Below are 25,442 nucleotides of genomic sequence, written 5' to 3' on the forward strand. Positions count from 1 at the left end.
ATAATCTAAACAATGGGGGTGCGTCATAGCACATTTTGCCTCCTTGCAACTTTAGACTAAGACGGACCTTCATTTTCGGTCGAGCACAAATAAAAAAAATGGTAAACACCTTGTTTTGTTCCGAACTAGGGTTACGAAGTATGCTTGACCCTTCCATCTCAATCCATCTTTTCATGTAGCGATTGAAATGAACACCTATAATATGCTTTACCCTGAACTACCCGAATAAATTGTTTCCAAAAAAATCCCATGCTTTATACATGTGTGCAACCTGCTGCCCTCAAAGATAAATTGTGCGGCCCGCGGAGAAAAGCCAATTTTGAATGATCTGCAGTTCACAAAATGAGTTTCTCATTTAATTTGGTACGTGAAATTAATTCCAATCCTTTTGCGTTGCGAAGCCTATGCCTGAGTCCAATTTATTATCTATCTATACAAATGACTTTACAATTCCTTAACAGCTAGCTTGTGCGAACAAGGCATGCCACAAAATCAACAACCAAAATATCTGTGCCTGCAACTACTAAGTAGCCTATGTTAAATAAAGTTGCGACCCGCGATTTCACCCTGTTTTTTTTTATCTTTCGTTTTTATCTGCCCCTTTCGTATTAAAGGTTGCTCACCCCCGCTTTATACACATGGTTCATTTGCTGAACTCTTATAATTAGGTTTCAATGCGAGAATAATATACACCCTTAAACTAGGAAATAAAATCTTCCGATCTTCACATCTGTAATTGTGGCTTAATTTTTCATACAACTCCGCAAATCTTGGAATGAGGATCTACGGCAGGGATTTACAAGCTTATTTCTACAGTTAACCGCATTTTGTCCACAAGTAATTATTTAAATTTGAGGTGAAATTTAACTAATGGCGTGGTAGATATTTGTGTTTATTTTGTAGCTAAGTACTAGCACGGCCGCAAACTTCGATGGCTGCCAGTTGTGCAGCACCGCTGGTCCACGGTAACTGAAATTGGACTTATTCAAATGACCAAATTTTGTATGTTGTTCTGTGGAACTCTGGGAGACAGGGGTGTGCAACGTTTAATACAGGAATGACTTTTAATACTTATGACATGCGTTGTTCGCTTCTCACAAGATAGCTAATAGGGCATAATAATACCATGGGCATAAATACTAAATTGGACTGAGGCTTTGCAACGCAAAGGGATTGGAATTACTGGCACGTACTAAATTAAACTAGATTGAAAACTTGTTTCGCGGGCCGCATTCCATTCAAAATTGGGACTCCTTCGCGGGCCGCACAATTTCCTTGTGGCCGCATTTGGCCCGCGGGCTGCACGTTGCACATTCCTGCTGTAAGCAACAGAGAGTTTTGAATATTTTGAAGAAGCTATGACATTTAGCATATCTGGCCATAGAACGTTAATAAATAAACTATCTATTTTTTTGCTAATGAGATTGGATATATCAGACAGCAATGTTACCTTCAAACTCAAACTCAGCATTACAAAAATCTACATAAAGCTAATATTCATATGTGCAGCTAACGTTTCCTTTAGTGTCACGTATAGAGAAATATTCTAGATTTCATTCAAATCCCTTTGTGGCTTGATATATAACTTCTTTTCTATGCGGAATTCCCGGTCTATACCGCCTGGTTGTCACAAAGACAATATATTGTGTATATGGACATCCCCGAGAAGCATTAAAAGTTCATACAGATACAATTCGGCATTGCATAGACGCATTCAAAACACAGGAATCACCTACCAGCAAGCAAACTTGGCCATTTATCACGCTAATAGTACATTCAAAACCTCACCACGAGCGTAGGAACCGCGTAAGTAGAACGCAAACAATTGCCCGGATCACTTACGTGTCGCACGATTCTCGTTGTGCGGGAAATTTATTTTTATTCACACAAGAACAATGCATCGTACTAAAACGTTTTTTTAAGTGTGTTAGGTGTAACAAGATGCATATACTTCCTGTCTTACAGGTATCTATCTAGTAAAGCATGCGTAAATAAATTATCAAAGGTTGGTCATTGTATTATAAAATTTAGTAATAGAAGGGACACAATGCAATTCTTAAGTAAGCCAGGATTGCAGTATCACTTCGTGAAAAATATAAATATGAATAACGTGACATTACATCATTGTGATCCGAGTTTCAAAGTATTCCTAAAATATTCATAGTCTTAAAAATAAATTGTTTTAAAACTTTTCCATACAAAAATGAAATTAAAAAGTTCCCCTTATTTATTATGGAATATTAATCACCGAAAAACATATAAATTTTTGAACAGTCTAGATCAGTGGTTCTCCAACGTTTTAAGCCACGCCCCTTTTTAGAATTTGTTAAGTCTCGCGTCCCACCTCCAAAATACCTAGCTAACAAAAAGCTGCATATAACAGATAGTGAGGCAAAACTGTGAACTATCATCACAAAGTTGAACTATTAAACATGCTCCACGCTAAGGATAATAAAGATACAAGCACAACAGCTCTCTGCAATCTATAAACAATAAAGAAATGTAAATATAACAAATAATGCAGGCAAGTTCAAATCTAACAAATATTTTTTATTAGCTTCAAGCCCCCTCAAAAAATTGTCCACGCTCGCCTTGTGGCCGCGCCCCACCGTTTGAGAACAACTGATCTAGCTATATGTTTTTGCAATAACAGTTTCGAATACCATATTACTATTTTGATCACTTGATTTTTTTATTTTTGCTCTGAGTAACAGGTTTATCATATGTGCATGACTATATAAATTTTGCGTAAATTTTTAATTGTGCACTGAAAGGATTAAACTGTATTTTCAATTCGTCAACGCTAGCAATCCGGCTATACTGCTTCACTATGTTCACTACACTCTACGCTGAATATCAAAACATTCCCAGCATTGATTCCTTTTTGCAGTAGTAATTTCATTTATCTTTCGAATTATCCTCCAACTTTATTTGGTAAAACTGCGCCCACAGCATTACGGCATCCTCTTGTCCGATGACTCTATTCTTTAAAACATCCTGTACGTCATTCGATGATACTGATACTTTTTCCTCGCGACAACAGGAGTATAAATGGTGCGACTTTCGCATGCGATCACAGCGACTGTGTGATATCAGTGACTTTGGTATTAACCAAAACCCAAAGATTGGGGCTATGAATGAATTCTATGAGCTAGTGAATTCGTATGCGTACAAGGTATGTATGTAGTACAAGAATGCTGTAGCAGGAATAAAAATACACAATACTGTCAAACATGATAAAAAGTCGTATTAAATCACGGAAGATTCAGCTTTATAAATCGAACCTGCTAATTTGAATTGCCTTATCTGTACGGTAATATTGTTTTTGCGTAGGCTTCATTTTCATTTGCTTATATGTATATAAGATACGTTTTAACGCGAAAATAATAGGACATCGTTGTTTTAAATTATAAGTTCCCGCCTCTGTATTAGCTTAAGCTTGCGAACAAAATTGGCTGATTACTTATTTGCATTGTGCGCTGTAAATTCAAATACGGTCTGAAGTGATGTCGTTCAATTCATCAGAGTATTGGACAATGTGCTAGATTGTTGTTGTTGTTGTTGTTGTTGTTGGAGTGAATATTGTTGTTGTTTTTGTTGAAAAATGGGTACTCCTGTAGTATGCGAATCAAGATGGTGGACAACGAAACGTAGTGTGTGTACCAGGTTAGGGTTAGGCCCCGAATAATGTCAGGTACAATTACTACGGGAGTCACTTGGCTAGTCCTCGAACTCGTAATAGAACTGAAATAAAGATAATTTGAATAAAATTATCTGGTACACATACTACGTTTTGTTGTCCGCCATCTTGGTTCGCATACTACAGGAGTACCGAAAAATGATTGGATCTTTTGTACAAAGCCCCCGCCACTAATGCAAAAAAATAAGATTTGAGAAAACACCCCGCCACGTTTTAAAACAACAAATTAGTAATTATTTTATTGGGTTTTTCCCTCAAACTGTGAAACGATTGAATTCAAGGATAGTTGCTTTAATTTTTTTAATTGTCTTCGAGTGCTATGTGACACGTTATTGCGACTAAAATTCTGCAGTTTATTTTAAATCGAAAGGGAACACTTCTTTTATTCCCTCAAGCTTGCTCGTCGATCTTTCTGGCAAAGTCGGCGCCGCCGCGACGCCTTATCCTACCGGTACCTTACCGATTCGCTACTTTCGTGTCCATATATAGCTTTCTTGTGTGTACTTTGGGTGTGTGCTTCTAATTTGTGATTTCTATTAACGATACCAAGTCACAAAGGTTCTCTCGTAGCGTGTGTACCGGGTTTGGGTTAGGCAATAATTTGATTCCGATAGTCCTTATTTTAGCTCTATTGCGAGTTCGGGGACTGTCTGTGTTAGCCAACTGAATATACCCCCGCTCATAGGCTTCAGTTCTTTTAGAGTTTAGACAACGTAATGTGAAGTAGGCGAACAAAATTAGTTACCTCCATATTGGTACACACACTTGAGATTTAGTATACTCAATTACCGATGGGTAAATGATTTTAGCAATCGTACACAGCACAGATAGTTTTCGTTTTGTACCACGCGTCGTGACAGCTCCGTCGAGGACTTTGTTTACAATTTTTCGTTGCACCAGATTAGAGTAGATGAGAGATTGATAAGACATACAGAGATAGGTCGAACAATAACCTAACTTAAGATAATCAGGACTGACCCAAACAGAGCAGATAGACAGAAAAGGAATGGGCTATAGTAGTATACCGACAACTCTTTTGAAGATGTAAATTTAGGAATTTACTAATGTTGCAGATTTGATGTTTCGTTATTGGTATGGAATTCCACTTTTTATCAAACGAAATTGATTAGTTCAAAATCTTAATGTAAAGCTATTAGAATTGGACAATGGGATCGGAAGCAATCTGGTTTTAATTGTTTAGTCCGAATCCGGAAAAATTCTGTAGGAAAGTGGTAAGCGGTGAGTGGCGTTCAGGACGGTCTTAATCGGTACAGGCAAGTTAAGTAAGCTGCATAAGTATGAAGTAAGTTTTTATTTATAATTCAGTAAAAATATTTCATTTGTAGGTCAATAAAAGACAAGCAAGTTCAAACATTTTAGATGAATCTAAAAAGTTTTTAAAAACAAAAAACTGTCAATAGAACAGCCACAATTTGCTGTGACAAGTATTCAATTGGATCGAAATATTGTCGCGGACTAAAGTGTCCGCGTTCATGTTTTGTGTATATATATATTTTTATGTTTATAGACTGTTATGTTGACATTTATTTAATGCTGTTTTGTCGGATTTGGACTCCGACCACTCACTACATGTGAGGCAAAAACTGTCTTTCGATCTCTCTTCTCCGGCTGCCGCACTGGCGGGCGGTCGTGTTTTCGGTTCCTTAGTTATATTTTGTTGTGTTGTCTGTTTATGTTGTTTTAAGTTTGATATTAGAATTGCCGTACAATAAACAACCAATCCGGAACCTTTGAGTCTTCTGATTCATTCTATAACCACGGTAACAACATCTTGGTCCGTAACAATATGATGTTCATTAACAAACTGGCTCTCCATAATTGTGCGTACCAATATGGAGGTAACTAATTTTGTTTGCCTACTTTATATCAAGTTGTGTAAAGGAACCAAAACCTATAGACAGGGGATATATTCACTCGACTATAACACAGACAGCCAGAACTCATAATATAACTAAAATAAGTAAAATAGGAATAAAATTATGGCCTAACCTTAGCCTGGTACACACACTACGGGAGTACCAACAATCTGGTTAATTTTAATGAGTTTATAAGGATCTCAAAAATATAATTTTTGAACAAATCGAAATTTGCTAGTAATCGTCTGTAGTCTTTTTCAAATATTAATGAATATTGAAATTTTCTACTCAATTAATGTCGTTCTAGAAGTGTGTGTACCAATATGGAGGTAACTAATTTTGTTCGCATATTTTACACCAACTTGTATAAAGAGACTGAAACTTGTGGGCAGGGGCAGTGGTAGGATTCAATTTTTTTGCCAAACGGTTCCATCACAAAAGTCATATTGTTCACCCGGTTCTATTACAAAGAATCATTGACAGTAACCAGTAATGCTAACCGGTTTGCTGATCTTATAAAATTCCGTGAGACGGTTCTATAACCGGTGCAAACCGGCTGAATCCCACTACTCGAATAGATGGACTGGGGTATATTCAATTGGCCAATACAGACAGTCCCCGTACTCGTAATAATACTAAAATAGGGAAAATCGAAATAAAATTATGACCTAACCCTAATCTGGTACACACACTACTAGAGTCCCCTTCTTACTCAATTAGTTATCAATTATCTTTTCTTTGAACATGAATTTCTTTCGATAAATGTTAGAATATTTCTCACAATATTTTGCACAAAATTAAAGTGCTGAAAAGGACTTGAATCATCACAAAAACCCACATAAGAGCTCGATCACATACGCGAGAAACATTTTTCCACTCGTCCATATTGTCCACAACTTTTCGTTGCCTTCGAAAATGATCCGCAATAGTTGAAATGTTTTTAGAAATTGATTTGCGCAATTTTGCGTCGTCATGGAAATATGAACTTTCATCACTAGATGGTGTCTGTGTACTGTGATTTTGGAGCACAACGGCTTGCTTTGATTCACTCTCAAGAGGATTTCCGGGTGAATGACTTCTTGATCTCCTGCGAAAAAAAAAAAGTTAAAAAACAAATTATTAAACATGAAGAGTTCGTACGGATTGTTTTGTTGAATTAGTTTTGTTGTTAATGCGATTGTTTTTGCTGAGGAAAAAATCTTTTCTTCGCAACAAAATGGACTAATCAGTTCCAAATTTTCAGTATTTAAAAACTGAAGCCGCTAGAAGGCTATTACTTTGATTATTTTTATTTTTTTCAAATCTTCATGGAGCCAGTATTTCAACCCACATTATGCTGTTTTATTTCAATTAGGAACACTTTTTATGAAATATAGAAACACTTTATTCCGTCACACTTTCCACTGATATTTTCAGCAAACTTGGTGTTCTTAGCGATGCGCAACTACCGTGTCAACATATTTGGGCCCTGCTCTCGTATTTCTATTGACAAGATATATTTTACAAAATGCATTTACAAAAAGTGTCGCATTAAGGTTGTTTATGGTCGCCGCGTTCGGATGCTTGAACCTCGATAATCTAAAATGTTGGTTTGAACATAAATTTCCACAACAATGGGCAATGTATGTGCAACAAGATGGCGGACACCTGAACATAATATGTGAACCAGGTCAGGGTTAGGCCGTACTTTGATTCAAATTTTCCCTATTTTAGTTTTATTATGATTTCGGGGACAAGCCAAGTTACTGCCCTAGTATTTATACCTAAAATTATGTCCTAACCATAACCTGATACACGTACTATGTTCCGGTGTCCACCATCTTGTTACACATACCCAATCAACTATACTATATTATAAGTACAATATCTAAACCAATAAACCATTCCAAGTTTGATCGCGTATCAGAAACACTTAAAATCAGTTCTAAGTTTTTTTAAAATCATCCCAGACCAACGACTACAACTGACGTCAGTAATCAATATTAATTTAATCTGTACCCGGGTATTGGAGAACCATAGTCACGTCATCGAATAAAATTTAAATGCCGTTTTTTTTCTCAAATAAATTGTTTTTTCATCAAATATTCAATTGAATTTAGTACATTTAACATTCTTTTTGTTTGTCAATATTTTTGTTTTTTATATATTGTACATATGATGTAACACAGCGCCACGAATGGAATAATAAAATTCCAATATTCCTAATCCTCCAATTCCTAATATTCGATCAACATCATTTAAATGTTAATTATGGTTCACGGTTTAAGGTTTTAATCTATTTTCAATTGGCGGTTTAGATTTCATAACTTCGTAAACAATCTGATATTTGGAAAAAGATTTTTCAAGTAGAATTTCAGAAACTTTATCTGTTCTTACAGATTTGTTTATAAATCCAAGGGAATGTTCAGAATTATTTTGAGAATCAAAATAATAAATCCTTTGCTTTTGATTTTTCAAAGCAATATGTAAGTTATATCGAAGAATACAAATAGGTGGCGGACTACCAAAAATATTGAAAATGCTAACATAGGAATTCACGCCTCACAAAATCGAAAATTTATTTACTATTAGATTATAGGGCGATCCAGAAGTGTGTGTACCAATATGGAGGTAACTAATTTTGTTCGCCTACATTTCATCAAGTTGTGTAAAGGGACTGAAACCTAGGGGCAGGAGGTATATTCACTTCGCTAACACAGAAAGTCCCCGAACTCGTAATAGAACTAAAATAAGGAAAATCGGAATAAAATTATGGCTTTCCCTAACCTGGTACACACACTACGGGAGTACCGATTGGAGTACATAAAAAGAATACGTTTTCAAAAACACAATAATTTACAAAAATGCGAGCTCTCTGTGTGTACTTGGTGTGAACGTTTGTGGAATTTTCTTTTCATTTTCGTCTAAATAAATAAACTCACCTTCTGCTTAATTGAGATGAAATTTCACGGCTTGGTTTCCTCTTTGATCCATTTCTACATATTTTCGTGCTCGAACCATATTCGGAATGTGGAGGAAACTCGTAACTGTAAATAAATTTTTCTTAGTGAAGTGAAGTTAGTGGGGCATAGGGGTATAGACAATTTTTTGAGGGGGTGGGGAGCTGATCAAAAATAAAAATATTTGTTCGATTTGATCGTGCCCGCCCCATTTTGGATATTTACATTTCTTTATTATTTAGAGATTGCGATTCCATCCGTTATTTGTGGCTTATTGTTAACTAGTTATTTCTGAGGTGGGGCCCGAGAGTTGACAAATTCTGAAAAACGGGGGGGGGGGGGAGTTAAAAATGTGAGAACCACAGGTTGGCTTTTTAACAGTTATTGAAAAAAAATCTACTCCTACGCCCGGTTGTAGGAAACTCCGACTTCAGCTCCGAACTCCCGAAAAAAATCAAATTTCAATAATATAAACTATGGCGTATGCAGCCTCTTTAAAGTCGGAGCCAATTGTAAATTTCCTCGATTTCACGGTTCTAGTCCAATGTCTTACCTTTTTCGCCTTTCTCGATCTCGTGGTGGATGATTTATAGTGTACGAGTTGAATCCAAGCCCAAGTATAGGGTTTTGTCCTTTCCATGTCTTTTCTGAATCTGTTATCTCATGAGGCGAAGAGTGTTTGCGATGATATTGTCCCGGGGAAGAATGGCGCTTTGGAGATTCGCTACACGCTGGTGTTACCACTGATACTTCTGTATCGTCGGAAAAGTCGGCTGTTTTTGTCATCGCATTCATTTGAACTAAATTCTGTCGTCGTAAACTCGCACTTTCTAGCGGGTTAGATGGTATTGGAGTAGAAGTAGATGAACGCATAGTGGATCTCATTACTTGTTGAGATGTGATTCGTTTGAGTGAAGGCCGTCGTTGATAGGTCGTTGAAATTGAAGGTGGGCGTGGCAATGTAGTTCCAAAATAGTCAGGCGGGTCTATCGGAGGCTGTGTGGCAATACACTCCGGTGACAATGTGGGCCAACTACTACGAGCGTCTGCTTTTAGTTTCTGAAATTGATACTGAGATATGTTGACCTCGGATTCTTTTGTCAATTCATGGGCAATAGGTTCCGGCGCACTTATTATTGGAGTAGTGGCAAAACTTCTCACACTCTGTGTATATCTCAAACAATTACCATTTGGTTTTCTATAAACACCATCTTTTTCTTGGGCACCTTCAGGTGACAAAATGTGACGATTCTGTCTTGAATTGGTCAAAAATGGAGTCACTTCATCGTGTGTGATCGGTTTCGGTTCAACTTTTTCACGTTTAGTGCTGCTTTTGTGATAAAATTTAGATTTTTGACCAGCAAGAGACTCATTGGACTCACAGGCATCACTCAGTGGCTCTGGTGGTTTATGATGTATTTTGATATTGAGAAGTCCAGCAAGATAATGTAGAATATATTTTCTCATCCAGCTAAAATACCAATGATAAAAACTTAACGGATCATATCTTATTGATAAATGTGTTTTTCAAATTGTGTCAGTATCTCATAATATAATCGGCGCTTCAGAAGTGTGTGTACATCAAGTTATGTAAAGGAATTGAAAACTATGGGCAGGGGGTATAATCACTTGGCTGACACAGACACTCTTCGAACTCAATAATAAAACATAGTAATCGTAATAGAACTAAAATAAAGAAAATCGGAATAAAATTGTGGCCTAACCCTAACCTGGTACACACACTTCAGAATCAAATTGAAATGGTGTAATCGTAGAATCGATTACTCAGTCAGCTTGCTGAGTTGTCGCGCACAATAAGAAACACGTCTCACCAATAACACAATAGGATAAAAAAAGTCATATTTTAGAATTGCATTTCGAAAATGTGATTCCACAAGGAAAATTTACCTCGAAACAAGATGGCCGCGACTCGAATTTTTTTTTTCTGAGTCGATTGGAATAATTTACTATTTCATTCAAAGTTCCTGGCTTTATTATGTCTGCTTATGTGTAGGAATGGGGCCCAACATTTCATAAAACCACAGAATAGCGTTTGGAGGCGAATATTGAGACTGTTTCGAGCCGAATATTGAGACTGTTTCGAGCCGTTGCAATGGGAAAGTTTAATCTTCACACAATTTAATATCCATTACGTTTAGTATAATCGATATTTCAATAAACTAAATACGGTCAACGTATCGAGTTAACGTTTACACGTAATCTCTCTCACTTGGGAAATGGGATAATATTGAAATAAGTTGAATAATTTTATAGACAGATGGATAATAAGTTTTTGTGATAGACGTGTCTTCGAGATGAAATGAACTTGCAAAAATATCTCTCGTGTCTGGCACTAGAAATATTGCATTGGTCTTTGCTTGTCGTATGGAAATACAGTATCTGGCAACTCTTTAAACATCCACGAATTCTGAATTCCTCGTTGGACAAGATATATTATACCCAATCTTTGAGTCACAAATAATGATGCTTTTTTACTCATTGAAATTTAACCAGTAATTGGATTATTTTACAATATCTTGGATAAACCCACATCAACTAAGTCCCTCGCGGAAATAGGAGTTATCCAAGGCAGTTTACTGGGTCCTCATTTGTTCCTATTTTATAAAAAGTTGAATATTGTAGAGCAAAATACAATCACTTAAATGTGAAGGAAAGTCATCTTATAATTAAGCCACAAGCGAAAACTGAAGTGTCAAGAGTAACCGATTCATGGTAAATGTATACAACCGGTAATAGTGGAATGATGTAAGATTGAACCACTCCCGTACAATATGAGTAAAAATAATGGATGAGAAAAGTGACAATAGAGTACATATGAAAGATATATAAACTAATAAAATAAGCATAAATTTTGTTTGACTTGACTGGCGAGATAACGTCACCAAACGATTTCAACGGCCAACAAGCTCAATTACCAAAGCACAATTGTTTTTAAGATATAGTAAATGACGTACCCTGGAACTGGTGGAGGGTTAGGACCACAAAAATGAATATTTTGGACAAATATGGTTGTAGCTGTACTGAAGGACATCAGAGCCATTGTCGTGATGTAATATTTTCCTAAAAAATAATTGAAATTTGGAATTATATGTTAAAACGAGTAGATTTAGCTACTGAAGTTAGGTATAGTGTTGTTTTTTTTGCAGAAAAAATTCAAATAATGAAAGTCCAACTCAAAGTGTCCTGAAATTGCAAAATATTTACCGTAAATTTTTCCTCATTTTCACTGAAGTAATATTTTTCAAAGTAGTTTTTATCCAATAAAAAGTGAAATTGTATTTTCTCAGTTTTTGCAGGTAGACACAGGGTGACCTCAACACACACACAAAAACATAACTTTTTCAACTTCTTATTTATAATGAGGAACATTCATTTAACACTCGTTTGTGTGCACACAACTTCTGCTTGTATATGATTGTACCATAAATGTAGAACGCTTGGCACAAAAGTTATGTTATTTCTAGAAAGTGATCCGAATGACATGGGTTCTTTATTTTAGTCACCCATATCATTCAAATTACCTTACCTATCAAAGGCACTGCTTCCGAGGGAGGCATGCTCTCCGCTACCAAAAGTTGGAATACAGTCATCGCCAATAAAGTTGTGATTCCGAGCGAAACTTTTTCCCCAGATTCAGCGGGAAGATAGAACGTTAAAGGCAGAAGAATGGAGATGAAAATGCACGGAAGCAACAAGTTGAAAATATAAAATGTTGATTTTCGTTTCAATCCGAGAGTGATTTCTACAATAGGATAAGGATCCGGACAGCATGAGTATTCTTCCACTACGCGTTTTACCGGCATATCAACTACTTGCCATTCTACATTGGTCACAAAGTCGTCTCTAGAGTATATAAAAAATATTCTATTAATAGGTGAACAGAAATTTCATGAAGTACTGTTTTTAGTTTCAATTCTGCTGCAAATCAGTAATCAGTATATCTTAAACTAGGTTTGTTTTATTTTAATCATATTTTTTTCACTTTCAAAATATACCAGTAGAAGTAAACACTATATATGGTATCGATAAGTTCCTTCTGCGATTTTGAAAATTTAAATAAACACTGAATATTGGCTCTGTGAATTTTAATTGTTACGTCACCGTAACGTTTTTACTGATGAATTCGGTGTTCTGGGAAACACCAATTCATCGTTAAAAAATGTAAAACTAAATAAAGATTTTTTAAAAGTGTACCTGTTTCCCTGCGCTTGTGTTGGAATTACGTCCAAATGTTCCAGGTAGAAAGTCCACGATCCAAAAGTAAAAATGCACGACTGAGAATCAAACGGGAAGAACGAAACATCCATTTTGCATGATGTTTTAGTGATTGCAGGTTGGTCCCATCTAATTTCGCCCTTCGATGTCAGTACGACGTTGGTTTGTAGATTTTTTGGAAATGTACCGTCGGCACTGAAAGTGAAATGACAAGAGGGCGTTGTTTAAATATATGGGCACGAAAGCCAAAACGAAGTAGTGCGACTATGTAATCTGTCACAGTAGACTACCGAAACCGCAGTAATCACGGCTAACGCGAATCGGAACCGTCACAAGTTACGCATTTTTGATGACGTCATCGCACGAAAAAATCGAAACCCATATAGCCCACAAAAAGTTTTGAAAGAAGTAAAAATAATAGCCTATAATAATAAAGCGAAAAATACAATCTTTAACCACTGAAAATTTCAAAGCAATTGGTTCAGTAGTTAATGAGGAACGCGATATTTTCATAACAATAAGAGAAAAAATAATAAATAATAACAAAACGATCTATATGTACATCTTGTGTCCAATAATGATCTCTATTACCAGAGTTGTGGGGTTGAAGTATAGTATCTCACATTACGTAACATACAATGACTACAATGGATGTTGGAGTCGTGATTTTGTATATCCGGTGCCGGAGTTTTTAAATATTATCATTATAACAAGACTTGTTAAGTCGGGTTAACTATTTATGGCTCGTATCGTTTTCGGCATGGCATTTCCAAACTTTTTCTTTTTTATATTACGCTTATACACCACACCTTTCGCTTCGAACACCGAACAAGGCGCTACATAAGCAGCTACTGATATCTAACGATAGGTAAGAAGCTGCGATTGAGGTACTCCCGTAGAGTATGTACCAGGTTAGGGTTAGGCCATAATTTTATTCAGCGCCACTATTTATTTGCAGGGACGGGAATCTTTTATTTTCGGTATCGCCTACCAAATTTATTTTACCCTGGGTGAGATTGGGGACATTGTATTTAAATTTGAACCCGTAATGTGTGATCTGCCAATACAAATAAACTCAACGCTTTCATCGCTATGTCCCCACGCCGCCAAATTTTATTGAAAGATAATGATTATTGAATACAATAAACCCAACAAAATCCCTGATTATTGCACCAGTTAAACCTAAATTCGTTTTCATAGTTTTCCTATCATGATAATCACTCACTTAATGTTCTCCATTTTATGACAAAATATTCATATAAAGTTCAAAATGAATCAGGAAGAATTTAAAACAATTATAAATAAAAAACTAAAATTAAATTTAAAAATTTTGTTACGGGAGCTTCGAAATAGTATTTTGAAAACGTACAACATTTTTGACTTCTGTGGCCAGTATCAACAAAGCAACACTTGGCAAAGTTTCAGGTCTATGATACGATTTTATCTTGATATTAGGTCTCTATAACCAATCACCAAGCTTGTGGTATGAAAATAACACTGTGTCGAATGTGTTCCTAAATTTCAATTTTCAATACTAATCACCCAAAGAATAGAAACCTTTAGTGCTTTTAAATTTTCCAACTGTTAATGTAATATGAGCACGATTAAAAAAAAACTTCGATATTTTTGTCAAGATTGAAACTTTAGAACAATCCGTACGATTACCTACACCGGAGGTTCGAAATATATATATATTTTTAGAAAAAGTACAACATTCTTGATTTCTGCGGCCAGGATCAACAAAGCAACGCTTGGCAAAGATTCGGGATCTATATTACGTTTAATCATGATAACAGGTCCCTCATTATAACCAGAGATGGGATTCAAAATCGAGCGATCCAAAAGTATGTTTACCGATATAGAGGAAAGTAGTTTTGTTCGCCTACATTACATCAAGTTGTGTAAAGGGACTGATTACTTTGGGCAGGGGGTATATTCACTCGGTTAACACAGACAGTCCCCGAACTCGTAATAACACTAAAATAAGAAAAATTGGAATAAAATTATGGCCTAACCCTAACCCGGTACACACATTACGTGTGTAACAATTTTACTGTGTTGATTTTGGTCCTGAATTTTGAAATTCAATACTTATTAACCAAAAAATAAATTGAATATTGACTTTTCTGATTTATCAAACTGACCTATTAGGAACATGATTGAAAAATTTATAAAAACAAAATTCCCCCAAGATAGGCTCTTTGGGGGAAATCATTGCATGTAACCTCAAAGTCCGAATTGAAGTTAGAATGCATAATACAATGGTTCGAATTTTTCGATAACTTCCCTCTTTGCCTATTTTGGAACTCTTTATTCCCTCCCCACTATGCGCAAAAACTCGGCATGTGTTTAGTCTATAATGAATGTTTAAATATAGTGTGAAGCGCAAGTCGAATTCTAGCTTTTGCGCAAATCGATTTGTTTATTATGTGTGCATAAATATGTTTTAAAACAATGTGAAATAACTAAGCAATATTAGAAATACGAATAAAAATTAATATTTCCTAATTAAAAACAACAATATTATTGAGATGGGGAATGCTGGCATAATATATCAAAATAACGGCCTAAATAATTGAATAATATAAGGCATGTTCTGGAAGGTATTACAAAATCTACCAATGTCATTTTAAAGATTTTGTTAATCAATTCAAGACAAAGAGCCCGGCAGAAAATTTGCACCATTTGGCAACAAAGCCCATCGAGATAAAGCTGATGAATCCGCAGATTAACTAATTCCCTCAGGATATTATTTCTCAGACCAAAACAAAACTGGTATTCATTTTTAATAAATGGGTGATACCGATTCGTGTATAACCATGGCCACGAGATAACTATTATTGATATACGAAGCTCACACCAGACCAATTTTGATCATGTGAAATGTTTTTTAATTTCGAAAATAATTAAATATTCAATGCTCGTGAGGAATGTTTTTAAATATTATATATATTGCAAAAATTCAATCCTATATTGTTATTGAAAACATCGTTCTGTTTTAAATCATCCTCTCCTAAGAATGAATTGAACATTTGAATTTCGTCAATTCTAGATATAAATGATGCGTTGTGGTAAAAGGGAACACTGTATTTTTTGGATAGCTTTAATATCAAAAAACGTGGGACCACTATGTGTCAATTTACTCTTCTGTATATATAGACAACAGATTATCGTTACTGCCATTTTGTTTTTACCTGTTTTTTGGGCGTTGGCCACACATGACCTACAGATAATCGGTGTAGAAGTGCAACTGTTCCTGGAGTTGCACTGAAGAGTACTGATTTGAAAATTTAAATTTCCGATACAAAGGAGATTTGCTAACAGGATTAAATGAACTGTCTATTAGATGTAATGAAGTACTCATTTAGAGTAATCGGATTTCGGTCAAGCTTTGGCTCACAACCATGGATACTATCTCTTTGTTTAAGATAACGGTTTTGTTTTGAAAACAAGTCACTGATTCTGGGATATTTTTAAATATGGTTGCCCGGTCATTTGTAAGCTTTATCGCTTGTTTCTATTTTGCTGAATAAGCAATATAACGTTTCTGCCCAACTTCTTTGTGTGTATATATGTAACCGATACACCATTTGTTGAATACTGAAAATGCCAAAATATTGTTTAAAGAGCACAATAGAAGTGAATCTACATCATTTTTTTTCCTTGTGTTCAAAAAATATATAGCAAAATATATAAAACCATTCCTGAAGGCTTTCGAATGAGCAAAACTAAACAATTTACGAAACTATGGCTTTAGCGCCGTAGATTGAGTAAATTGATACGCCGGCTTAAATAAGCGAGATACGCTACTACCCACAGGGGTTATATGCAGCAATGCCCTTTTTAATTTTGTTAATTCCATATAATTAAATGTCGTTGGAAATATGCATTTACGTATAAAACTTTTTTTTTACTCGATCGAGAGTTGTTTTCTGCCAAAAGACACTGTATACTATTATCACCGGAAATTTCGTTAGCTTATTTAGTTACCACGCTAGAAACTTCTTGTTTGTTTTGGGAAAACTGCAGGTAATATTCCGTTCGTTTTTGATTATATTTGCATCGCGAGATTTTCCAAGACGCCCTAATTGACTATACAATGTAGGCTGAAAAACAAATACTGTAAAGACGACGATATTCCATCTCTCGATCGATTCTAACAAGCTTTGTCGGTAAAGTAGACTTGTTATATTGATAATCTATTGTTGGACATGAAGTTCAAAAATGATGCAATTATAAAGTAGAGAAACTTGATGCCAGATTTATTTCGAAAGTTTAATATCGATGCTGGCGACTAGTCTGTGGTCTTTTTTTCCGGTCAAATTTTTTTTTTCAAAATTTTTATCATAAAAATCTGTAGAACTATCCAGAAAATGAAGCCAAACGGAACAGATTATGAATTTAAAGTGTTTTACAATGTGGTTTATTTGAATTATTATTAGAAAAGTAGATAAATTGACCAATGCTGGTTATTTGCCGCTAGTCTGTGATCACTTGTCCGGTCACATTTTTTTTAACATTTCAATTTTTCCAAAAATAAAGCTACATCTTGAAATAGATGAGAAGAATTTCTGATAGAACTATGAACATTATGCATCAGTTCAATCCAAAAAGTGAGATGCTCTCAAGAAGGTTCATTTGAGCAATTGCCAAAATAGTATACTTAAATTTACATTCAGATCCATGGAAGGCCACAGGAATTTCCAAAATGCGCAAAATAAAACTGCGACAAATTGACAAATTTTGGACTGTTGACGAATTCAAAACATTTTCTGGTTGCGCATTTGTCATAGATGGTGCTTGTGACAAAACTGAAAAACACCAGAAATCTAAATTGTACACAAAACAGTCAACTGAATTCCTAGTATGATTGGTAATTACACCAAACTAGATTTTATGGTATAACGAAAAAAATATCAAGCGTACTAAATATATATATTTCATATTATATTAATATAGCGATTGAAAGTAGTTTCCAAAATATTGCGGCTCAAAATCTATTTTTTTTTTAAACATCTACGTCCATGCTTAAAGAGAGTCTTTTTGAGGTAAATTTCATGCTTGTTTATATATACTATATGCAGCAAATGTGTGAAAGACAAAATTAGAACATTTTGATAATATTTACTTCAAATCCAAAACGGATGAAATATTAAAATATATTATTTATTCGACCAAATTTAAATCTTAACGTGCACCATTGATTTTCGGATTAAATCCGACTTGAATGTATTTGTTCAATTCCTGTTTTGAAAATTTCCGAAATTTCATTAAAATATTTAAAATAAGAGAAAGCACTATATTTAAAATATTGCCCAAATGTTGTCGATATATTGATGCAACCACGGATGTCGACGCGGCTTTCTAGAATAGCATGAACGTATTTTCGAATCTCTATTTCACTTCGGAAATATTTCAAGACTAAACAAATATAGCTCGATGAAGCTTAAATTATAAGCAAAACGGATTTGAAGTTTAAAATAATTTTTCATTTTTTGAAATTAAAAACAAATTGTAATTTATGACTTAACATCTGCGGGAAATTTGTAGGATGTAGAGATATACTGCTCATTGACGTTTTCACGTCGATTCACTTGGACATGAAATGGACCTATGGATCAGTTTGGGTACTCCCAAAGTATGTGAACCGAGATGGCGGGTACCGGAACATAGTATGTGTACCAGGTTAAGGTTAGGCCATAATAATTTCAGGTACAAATACTACGGGAGTCACTTGGCTAGTCCCCGTTATCAAAATTATAAATTGCGTACCGTGCTATGGTTCCGCGATCACATCTCAGGGATTTGGTGGTCAGACTACCGGTATTGTAAAATATTTGATATTATTGTGATGCTCACTTGTTATAAAGAACAATATCCGGAAGCCATATCCTTTTCGATGGAAGTCGAATTTTTTCCAATCCATCGTATTTCTTTGGATTCCAGTACAGGTTTGCGTCAACCCATTCCTAAAATATTAGCAAAGAATTTTTACATGATTTTCCATTTTTAGTTTCAGTTTGGAAAAATTAAAAAAAAAACTATTCGCTTTTTCTAGTTGATCTTCATTACTTATTATTCTTCTACTACCTTAAAATTTTATGTGGCATTGAGGGAGTTCGAATTGCATGAGTTTATGTACCATTAACGGCGTGAAAGCGCAGTGGCGTAAAATTGCACTCATGACAAAGTTAAATAATGCGTCCCTCAAATAAAAAAATTTTAACTACTGTTGTTGGAGTAATATATATTCACGTTAATTATTTTATTAAAAAAAAGAGTTTTATGTATCCCAATTTGAAATTATTTTATTGAAACATTTTACGATTAAAACCTTCGCCCTTTTTGCGCTCTTGTCCAAACGGCGCACATAGCACGAGTCATGAATGCCATACTAAAATGTAAACACCCTGAAATAAAAAGCTGGGGAACATACTGTATCAATAGCTTCTTCTATAAGGCCATATTCGGAAATGAAGGCTTGTTTGAGCGTCGTATGAAAAGTAAAAAAATTGTATTTGCGATTGACAAAGTGTCTGAATTACACTTAAATATCTGTAAATTATTCCTTCGTTTTCAACATACCTGACGTAACCAAAGATATGCAGTAAGAATCTGATTTCGTTCATCCTGAAGAGAAAAGTAACAAAGTTGATCTAGAATCTAGAGCAGACAAGGCAAACTACGGCCCGCGGGCCAAATCCAGCCCGTTGGGTAACTCAATCTGGCCCGCCAGATGCTTTCACAACTAAACTAAAACCAATTGTTGATGTTTTAGCAAAAAATAGCTTAAGGAATTTGTTGGGATTGCGATCAAGTTGAGTTGGCACGAGTCTTATCGTTTTCCAATCTTGCTTTTGTAAAACTGTGAATATTGTCCATAAAATGTAACTTTTACCTCATACTTACATGGCCCGCCAGTCTAGATGGGCAAACTTTTTGGCCCCCCGGTCCGAAAACCTTGCCCACCCCTGCTCTAGGTCTAGAGTATCTGTTTTTAGTTTTTCAACGTGGAATGCTAAAATAAATGGCTATTTTGACGGGTGATCAGTTCGGCAGATTCGCAAATGTTCTCTTTTGCAACGTAGAACTATAGCCCATCCACCGCCGTAATACTGAAATATATGTTGTTGCAACACATTCCAAAAAATCATTCGATACTCTTTAGGGTTCAGCGATGTAATTTCCATCACATGTATTTAATTATACACATAAAATTAGAAGAAGTTGCAGAAAATTGCGATATTTATTGGCACAAAATGTATGATTATAAAAAAGCTCTGCACTAAATCGCTTTAAACGGACTACTTCCTTTGGATATATGTGCAAATACAACAATCGACTGACAGAGCTAAATTAATGAGTGAAATAGTCAAAATGGTTTTCCAACTTGTCGAAATAATATATTAATTGAGTGAAATATTTATTTTGCAAACGAAACAATGAATAGCAATTCATTCTCGCGCAACCTCTACTGAGAGAAACAATAAAAATTTGATAACAAAAAACATAATATAAATATAATATATTATATTATTGTTTACCCAGTTACTCACAAGTTCTAATATCTGGAACAAGAACACAGTAAAATTTACTGAAACCGCTTCTTCCGTGTTGTTGACTGGACGAATATCTTTCTTATAAGTCAGGAATAAATCATCTATTAACTTCTTAACATAATTTCCTCTCGCAGATTCCGTTTCTGAATGAAAACCGCATAAATTGTCCCCATTTTAGTCTAGTGACAAGGGCGTGAGTCGTAGTAAGAGTCGGCAAATGATTAGAGCATGGGTTCTGAAACTGGCGTTCGCAACGGTTCAACTTCTCACTAATTCATAGCTTTACGAAATTAAAAATTATGAAAGAAATGACGATATATTTGCAAAATACCGCAAAATAACGAAAAAATATACTGTATATTAAATTTCGATAGTAAATAGTCGGTTGTATGAAAGAGTAAATTATGATTTTGTCATATCCTTTACATTATAAATTAAATTTGGGTTTTGTCCATTTTTCAAAAGTTTAAATTTTTTTTAGACAAACAATGAAGGGGCCCGCACAGTCCGCTATCAATACAACTTCAAAACTAATAAATATTTGAGGTTTCGAAAGAACGTTTTACAGCCTCAAAGTAGTGTACAGCCAAAAAACGTTTTATATTTCTAACATTTTATAACGTATTTTATATTCGTACTTTGAATTTGTCAGAAAGTTGTGTGTCACACCCATTTTAAGATTTTTCTGTTTTAAATACGACCGTCTCACGAAATCATCACAAAATTTGCAATTTTTAAAAATTAATACATTAGATATTATCTTGATAAATAGGATTATATTTTCAATTTAGAATTTAATTTTGCCGAAATTGGAACAAAATGAGACACCATACCTTTAATTACGTAGAAGAAAACAAGTATCGTTACCGCAAGACTTGCACTTAGTCCAACCCGTCCAAAATTGTTCTGCACACTAATCCGCATTTTCCAAACCTCGCCAATGGTCAATAAATAGTCCTGAGATATAATTTAGCACTTTATGGTCAACTTTATCTGTTTGTGTTGCGTCTTTGAGCTACGCAAAGAACGTATGGACGTGCGTCAAACCACAATTTGTAAGTGTCCAAGGCCCAGCGTCTAAATAGATTACAGCTCTACCGTAATCTCGTTACGGCATAGCATGCAGGATGCCGCGACTAATATGTGCCATGCTGCCTGGATCTCAACTTCACTTATTTCTAGCCAAGCAGTAAAAGCGAATAGTACTCTCTCGAAAAAGGCTAAGATCGTGTATCGACCATACGAGGTTCCCCGGTACCACGAAGTTCGATATTATTGAAGCATAAAGTGGCCACGCTTCATTCAGACATAATTTTATTGAGATCTTTGGTTAAGATAAATACTTTTCTCTTTATAAAGATTGACTCGTAAAATCGATACACGAAGCCATAATTGATCGCTCGACATGAGAGAGAGGTTGAGGTTTCAAAATAAAATTAGATTTTTTCTGCTTGGTTGATTTTTTGACGTTTAATAATCATTTACTAATCAAATTCAAAATGCGATATTGCTTAAATAAACGATCAATATCCAATCAAGCAGCAAAAGTTATGTATTAATTGAATTAAAATAGTTTACTTTTTGGAACAAAGGTCAGTATGCTCATTGGTTTTAAATTAGCAATTTTGATGATTGATCCGCTTCCAACTAAACTTTATCTTATCCACTGGTAAAACAATCGCAACGAAGCACTGATATTCATTCATTTTTTAAGAAATGCCCGAAAAACGAGTTGAAAAAGTTGATAACGCAATTATTATGGTTTGACACGGGATCATTGTTTCCGAAAATATATTTGTTTATACGGAAAATGCAATCCTACCAATTATTATTTATATACCAAATTTAGAGTCTTAACTATTTTTGAAATTTGTCCTAATATACAATAAGTTTGAGGCTATTATACTTTTCCAATCAGTCGAATCTGGAGTAGAGATGTACCGATGTATCGGTATCGGGTATCGGTATCGGCAATATCGGCCATTTTTTCGGTATCGGCCATGTATCGGTATCGGTTGAATTAAGGCCGATATTTCCGATATATTTATCTTTTTGATATGGTCCAGAATGTTTTAAAAGATAAGTTGGAATACTACTTTTTAATTTATTTTTTGTCTGGAGAGATCGTGCGCTATGAGACATACATGTCCCAACCCCCGCAAAAGAATAGGATTCACGTGTTTTTAGCTATTTATCAGCCAAACTAGTTCAACTAATTTGGCTATTTTTGCTGTCAATTTTTTACATTGACATTTTTAATATTACATAGTAATTATGAAGAAATATATCAACCCAGCACATAACAAAAAGCAACTAGGCGCCCAGTTTTAAATCATACAGTGGAATTGGGGTCCTTATTAACGGCACAAGGACTTTTGGCACGGCTATAAATGCTGACTGTTTGTCGTCAAGTACGAGTGTCATTTAGTCCGTCGACATCAATAAACCAAATTTCGAAATTCAAAATTTATGATAGCAAATAGCAATTGTAAAATATTTTATATTATAAAATAGTGAAGTAAAAAAACATCCTCGACGGTTATAGGTAGGCCTTCTTTTTGTCGGTGCTGTTTGATATTCTTTCAATTTGGCTTTGACTTATTGCGTCGACGATTACGATTAGCCACGAAAAAAAATATTATTAAAATGCTTTTAATTTGAACGTAGGACGGCGGCGCTAGAATGTGTGGGTGATATTCGATATTCTTTTAAACTCGAATAACGATATTCGAAGGTCGCGATATTTATATCAAGTTCAAATTGGACATCCCGGCTTATGAGTTTCAATTGAACACCGAGATTACTAGCCTTACTGTACAATGTATCTTAATCAGTTGAAGCAAACACCAAACATCAATTTCATATTATGTGATATATCTTTTTTTTCGATCTGAAATAATGTGTACCATGAACAACGCTCAAAGACCATTGTTTTAACCCGTCTGCCCTACACAGCACACCTAATTAAGTAATAATTACATAGTATCGGTATCGGTAATATCGGCCTTTTTGTAGTATCGGCGTATCGGTATCGGTATCGGCGTTTTTAGCTGGTATCGGATCGGTATCGGTATCGGCGACAAAAGTGGTATTGGTACATCTCTAATCTGGAGCATAAGTCTTGGTACACCAATCTCGCGCAACAAACGTTTTAAAAAGTAGATTCCAACCATGATGGAAAAGTCGGTTTTAGCTTGAATTACGACATAACATATAACAAAATACTCGGTGGAACCAAACGTTTATTAAACCCGTTTACCTGTCGTTTCGGCGATCCAGAAGTGTGTGTACCAATTTGTAGGTAACTAATTTTGTTCGCCTACTCCACATCAAGTTGTGTAAAGGGAGCCTATGGGCAGGAGGTATATTCACTTGGATAACACAAACAGTCCCCGAACTCGTAATAGGACTAAAATAAGGAAAATCGGAATAAAATTATGGCCTAACTCTAACCTGGTGCACATACTACGGGAGTATCGTAGTTTCCATTTACCTACCTGCCAGAAAATTGACTTTAATAAGTACTGAACTGCAAAGAAACGGATTGACGTGAGATGGGAGCAATAACATCTGCCCATACAAACAATCCACTCACACACTATACACACATCGTTCCATCTATGATATGGTACAATAGAACCAGTATTTATAGGTTAATTATAAGAATGACGGACCATGTTTCGCCGAAAATAAGACAGTGTCTTTAAATAACGATTGCCGTTGGCGCTATCTTATTAGTCAGCCAATAGAGCTACAAAATATTTGCTGCAAATCCAATGAGAGTATTGCGTATGACAAAGATTTGACAGGGTAAATTAGTTTGCTCAACATTTATTTTGCCCCGAAGGGGATTATTATACAGGGTGCCCAAAAAGTTCCGCCCAATTTCCTAGCATTACCAATTGCAAATTTGAATAAATTTTGTTGTATGATAAATGGGGACGACAACATTGAACATCCATAACATCCAATTAGAAACAGGTTGACTATAAATCTTTTTTTAAATAAAAAAAAATAACATTTGATTATGAAGACTTTATTATTGGGCGAAAGTTTTTGAACACCATGTATATTTGTCAGAACGGTTTTCGATCAGGGTTCCGCAGAAGCCTGGGTTGTTTGTTTCATCGGTGTGTCCGTGTCAAACCGTTATTTTAAATTTTTTTGTGAATATGAGTTGCGTTGCGCGAGACTCTTTTACGATAGATGCTTGCACGATTAATGAATATTTTGTAATTTATTGTCACAATTTCATTCTTGCCGTGAAAGGCTATTGTGGTCTGCGACCGAAATTTGCCAATATACCGTAATTCCAAAATTGTAATACCGCAAATGGTGTAAATTCGATTCTAAATTAGGAATATTTTCAATTCAAGTGACGAATATGACAATTCAAAGATTGTAATAATAATTTCATTGCTACATTGCCCTAGTATTCGCGCGTAACGAGTTATTGTTATCCCTCGGTATGCACGTACGCACAACTTTTTGATTGAGTTCGGCGCCAACAACTTCCTTATACAATATTGTTGATTTGAGAACACGTCAGACGATGTTTGATTTGTCAGCTTTAGCAAAAATGTAAAATAACCTTGAATACTCTCATTTCGTGTAAATCAAACAATGATTTATACTACTTGTTTAATCAGGCTGCATAGTTTTTAGTATATTACGTTCTTTTTGCAAATGCATAACCGCTGTCGATGACGGATACCCGATGTGTTGTCAAAGTAGATGCCAGATTTAATGACAGAAAAATTCAAGTAAGTATTTTTCCCTTTAGAGAAGATTAGTCTGGGTTTGTTTGCCAGTGTTATCAAAAATTAACTAGGTGTAAAGTATATCAACCTATGTAACATAATATATTCCGGTTAAGGTTTGAACTGGAAGGTGATAAGCACAAAATATTTAGAAAATAATAATTGATTCACAGATCAGGGGCGACTAAAAACTGAATTGGCAGTTTGAGGGAGAGACTGCTTATACTGTCGTGCTGGTAAGTTGCTGTTTTTTATTGGGGAGGATTTTGACAAAGTATCAACCGAGCAGACGACAGAATGCTTAAAAAATATATTTCAAAATATAGTTTATACCAGCTCATTTCAGGGTGATACTATAGCGTGCGGGGTGA

The 25,442-nt window shown here is 35.1% G+C and overlaps 1 protein-coding gene across 1 annotated transcript; it reads right to left on the reverse strand.

Annotated features, from left to right (window-relative positions):
- Positions 1-4,731: 4,731 nt before the first annotated feature.
- On the reverse strand, positions 4,732-23,886 carry LOC120348676 (uncharacterized). The gene is made up of 12 exons (XM_078117069.1): positions 23,809-23,886; positions 23,571-23,720; positions 21,145-21,268; positions 20,309-20,454; positions 19,338-19,382; positions 18,612-18,721; positions 12,732-12,947; positions 12,064-12,380; positions 11,492-11,597; positions 9,070-9,987; positions 8,499-8,603; positions 4,732-6,664 (listed from the first exon to the last, which is right to left on the reverse strand). The coding sequence occupies exons 3-12, from the start codon at positions 21,233-21,235 to the stop codon at positions 6,355-6,357; spliced, it is 2,364 nt and encodes a 787-aa protein (XP_077973195.1). The 5' UTR covers positions 21,236-21,268; positions 23,571-23,720; positions 23,809-23,886; the 3' UTR covers positions 4,732-6,354.
- Between the last annotated feature and the right edge of the window lie 1,556 nt (positions 23,887-25,442).

Source organism: Styela clava, chromosome 1, assembly GCF_964204865.1.
Source record: "Styela clava chromosome 1, kaStyClav1.hap1.2, whole genome shotgun sequence".
In the NCBI taxonomy this organism is placed as follows: Eukaryota; Metazoa; Chordata; class Ascidiacea; order Stolidobranchia; family Styelidae; genus Styela; species Styela clava.

What these genes read in the sequence shown, in the direction of transcription:
- LOC120348676 (XM_078117069.1), bottom strand. Translation starts at nt 21,235, where the DNA reads ATGCGGATTAGTGTGCAGAACAATTTTGGACGGGTTGGACTAAGTGCA. An exon ending in CATATCTTTGGTTACGTCAG is followed by an intron (nt 18,722 to 19,337) that starts GTATGTTGAAAA and finishes CTAATATTTTAG; the next exon opens with GAATGGGTTGACGCAAACCT. An exon ending in GGAAGCAGTGCCTTTGATAG is followed by an intron (nt 11,598 to 12,063) that starts GTAAGGTAATTT and finishes ATTATTTTTTAG; the next exon opens with GAAAATATTACATCACGACA.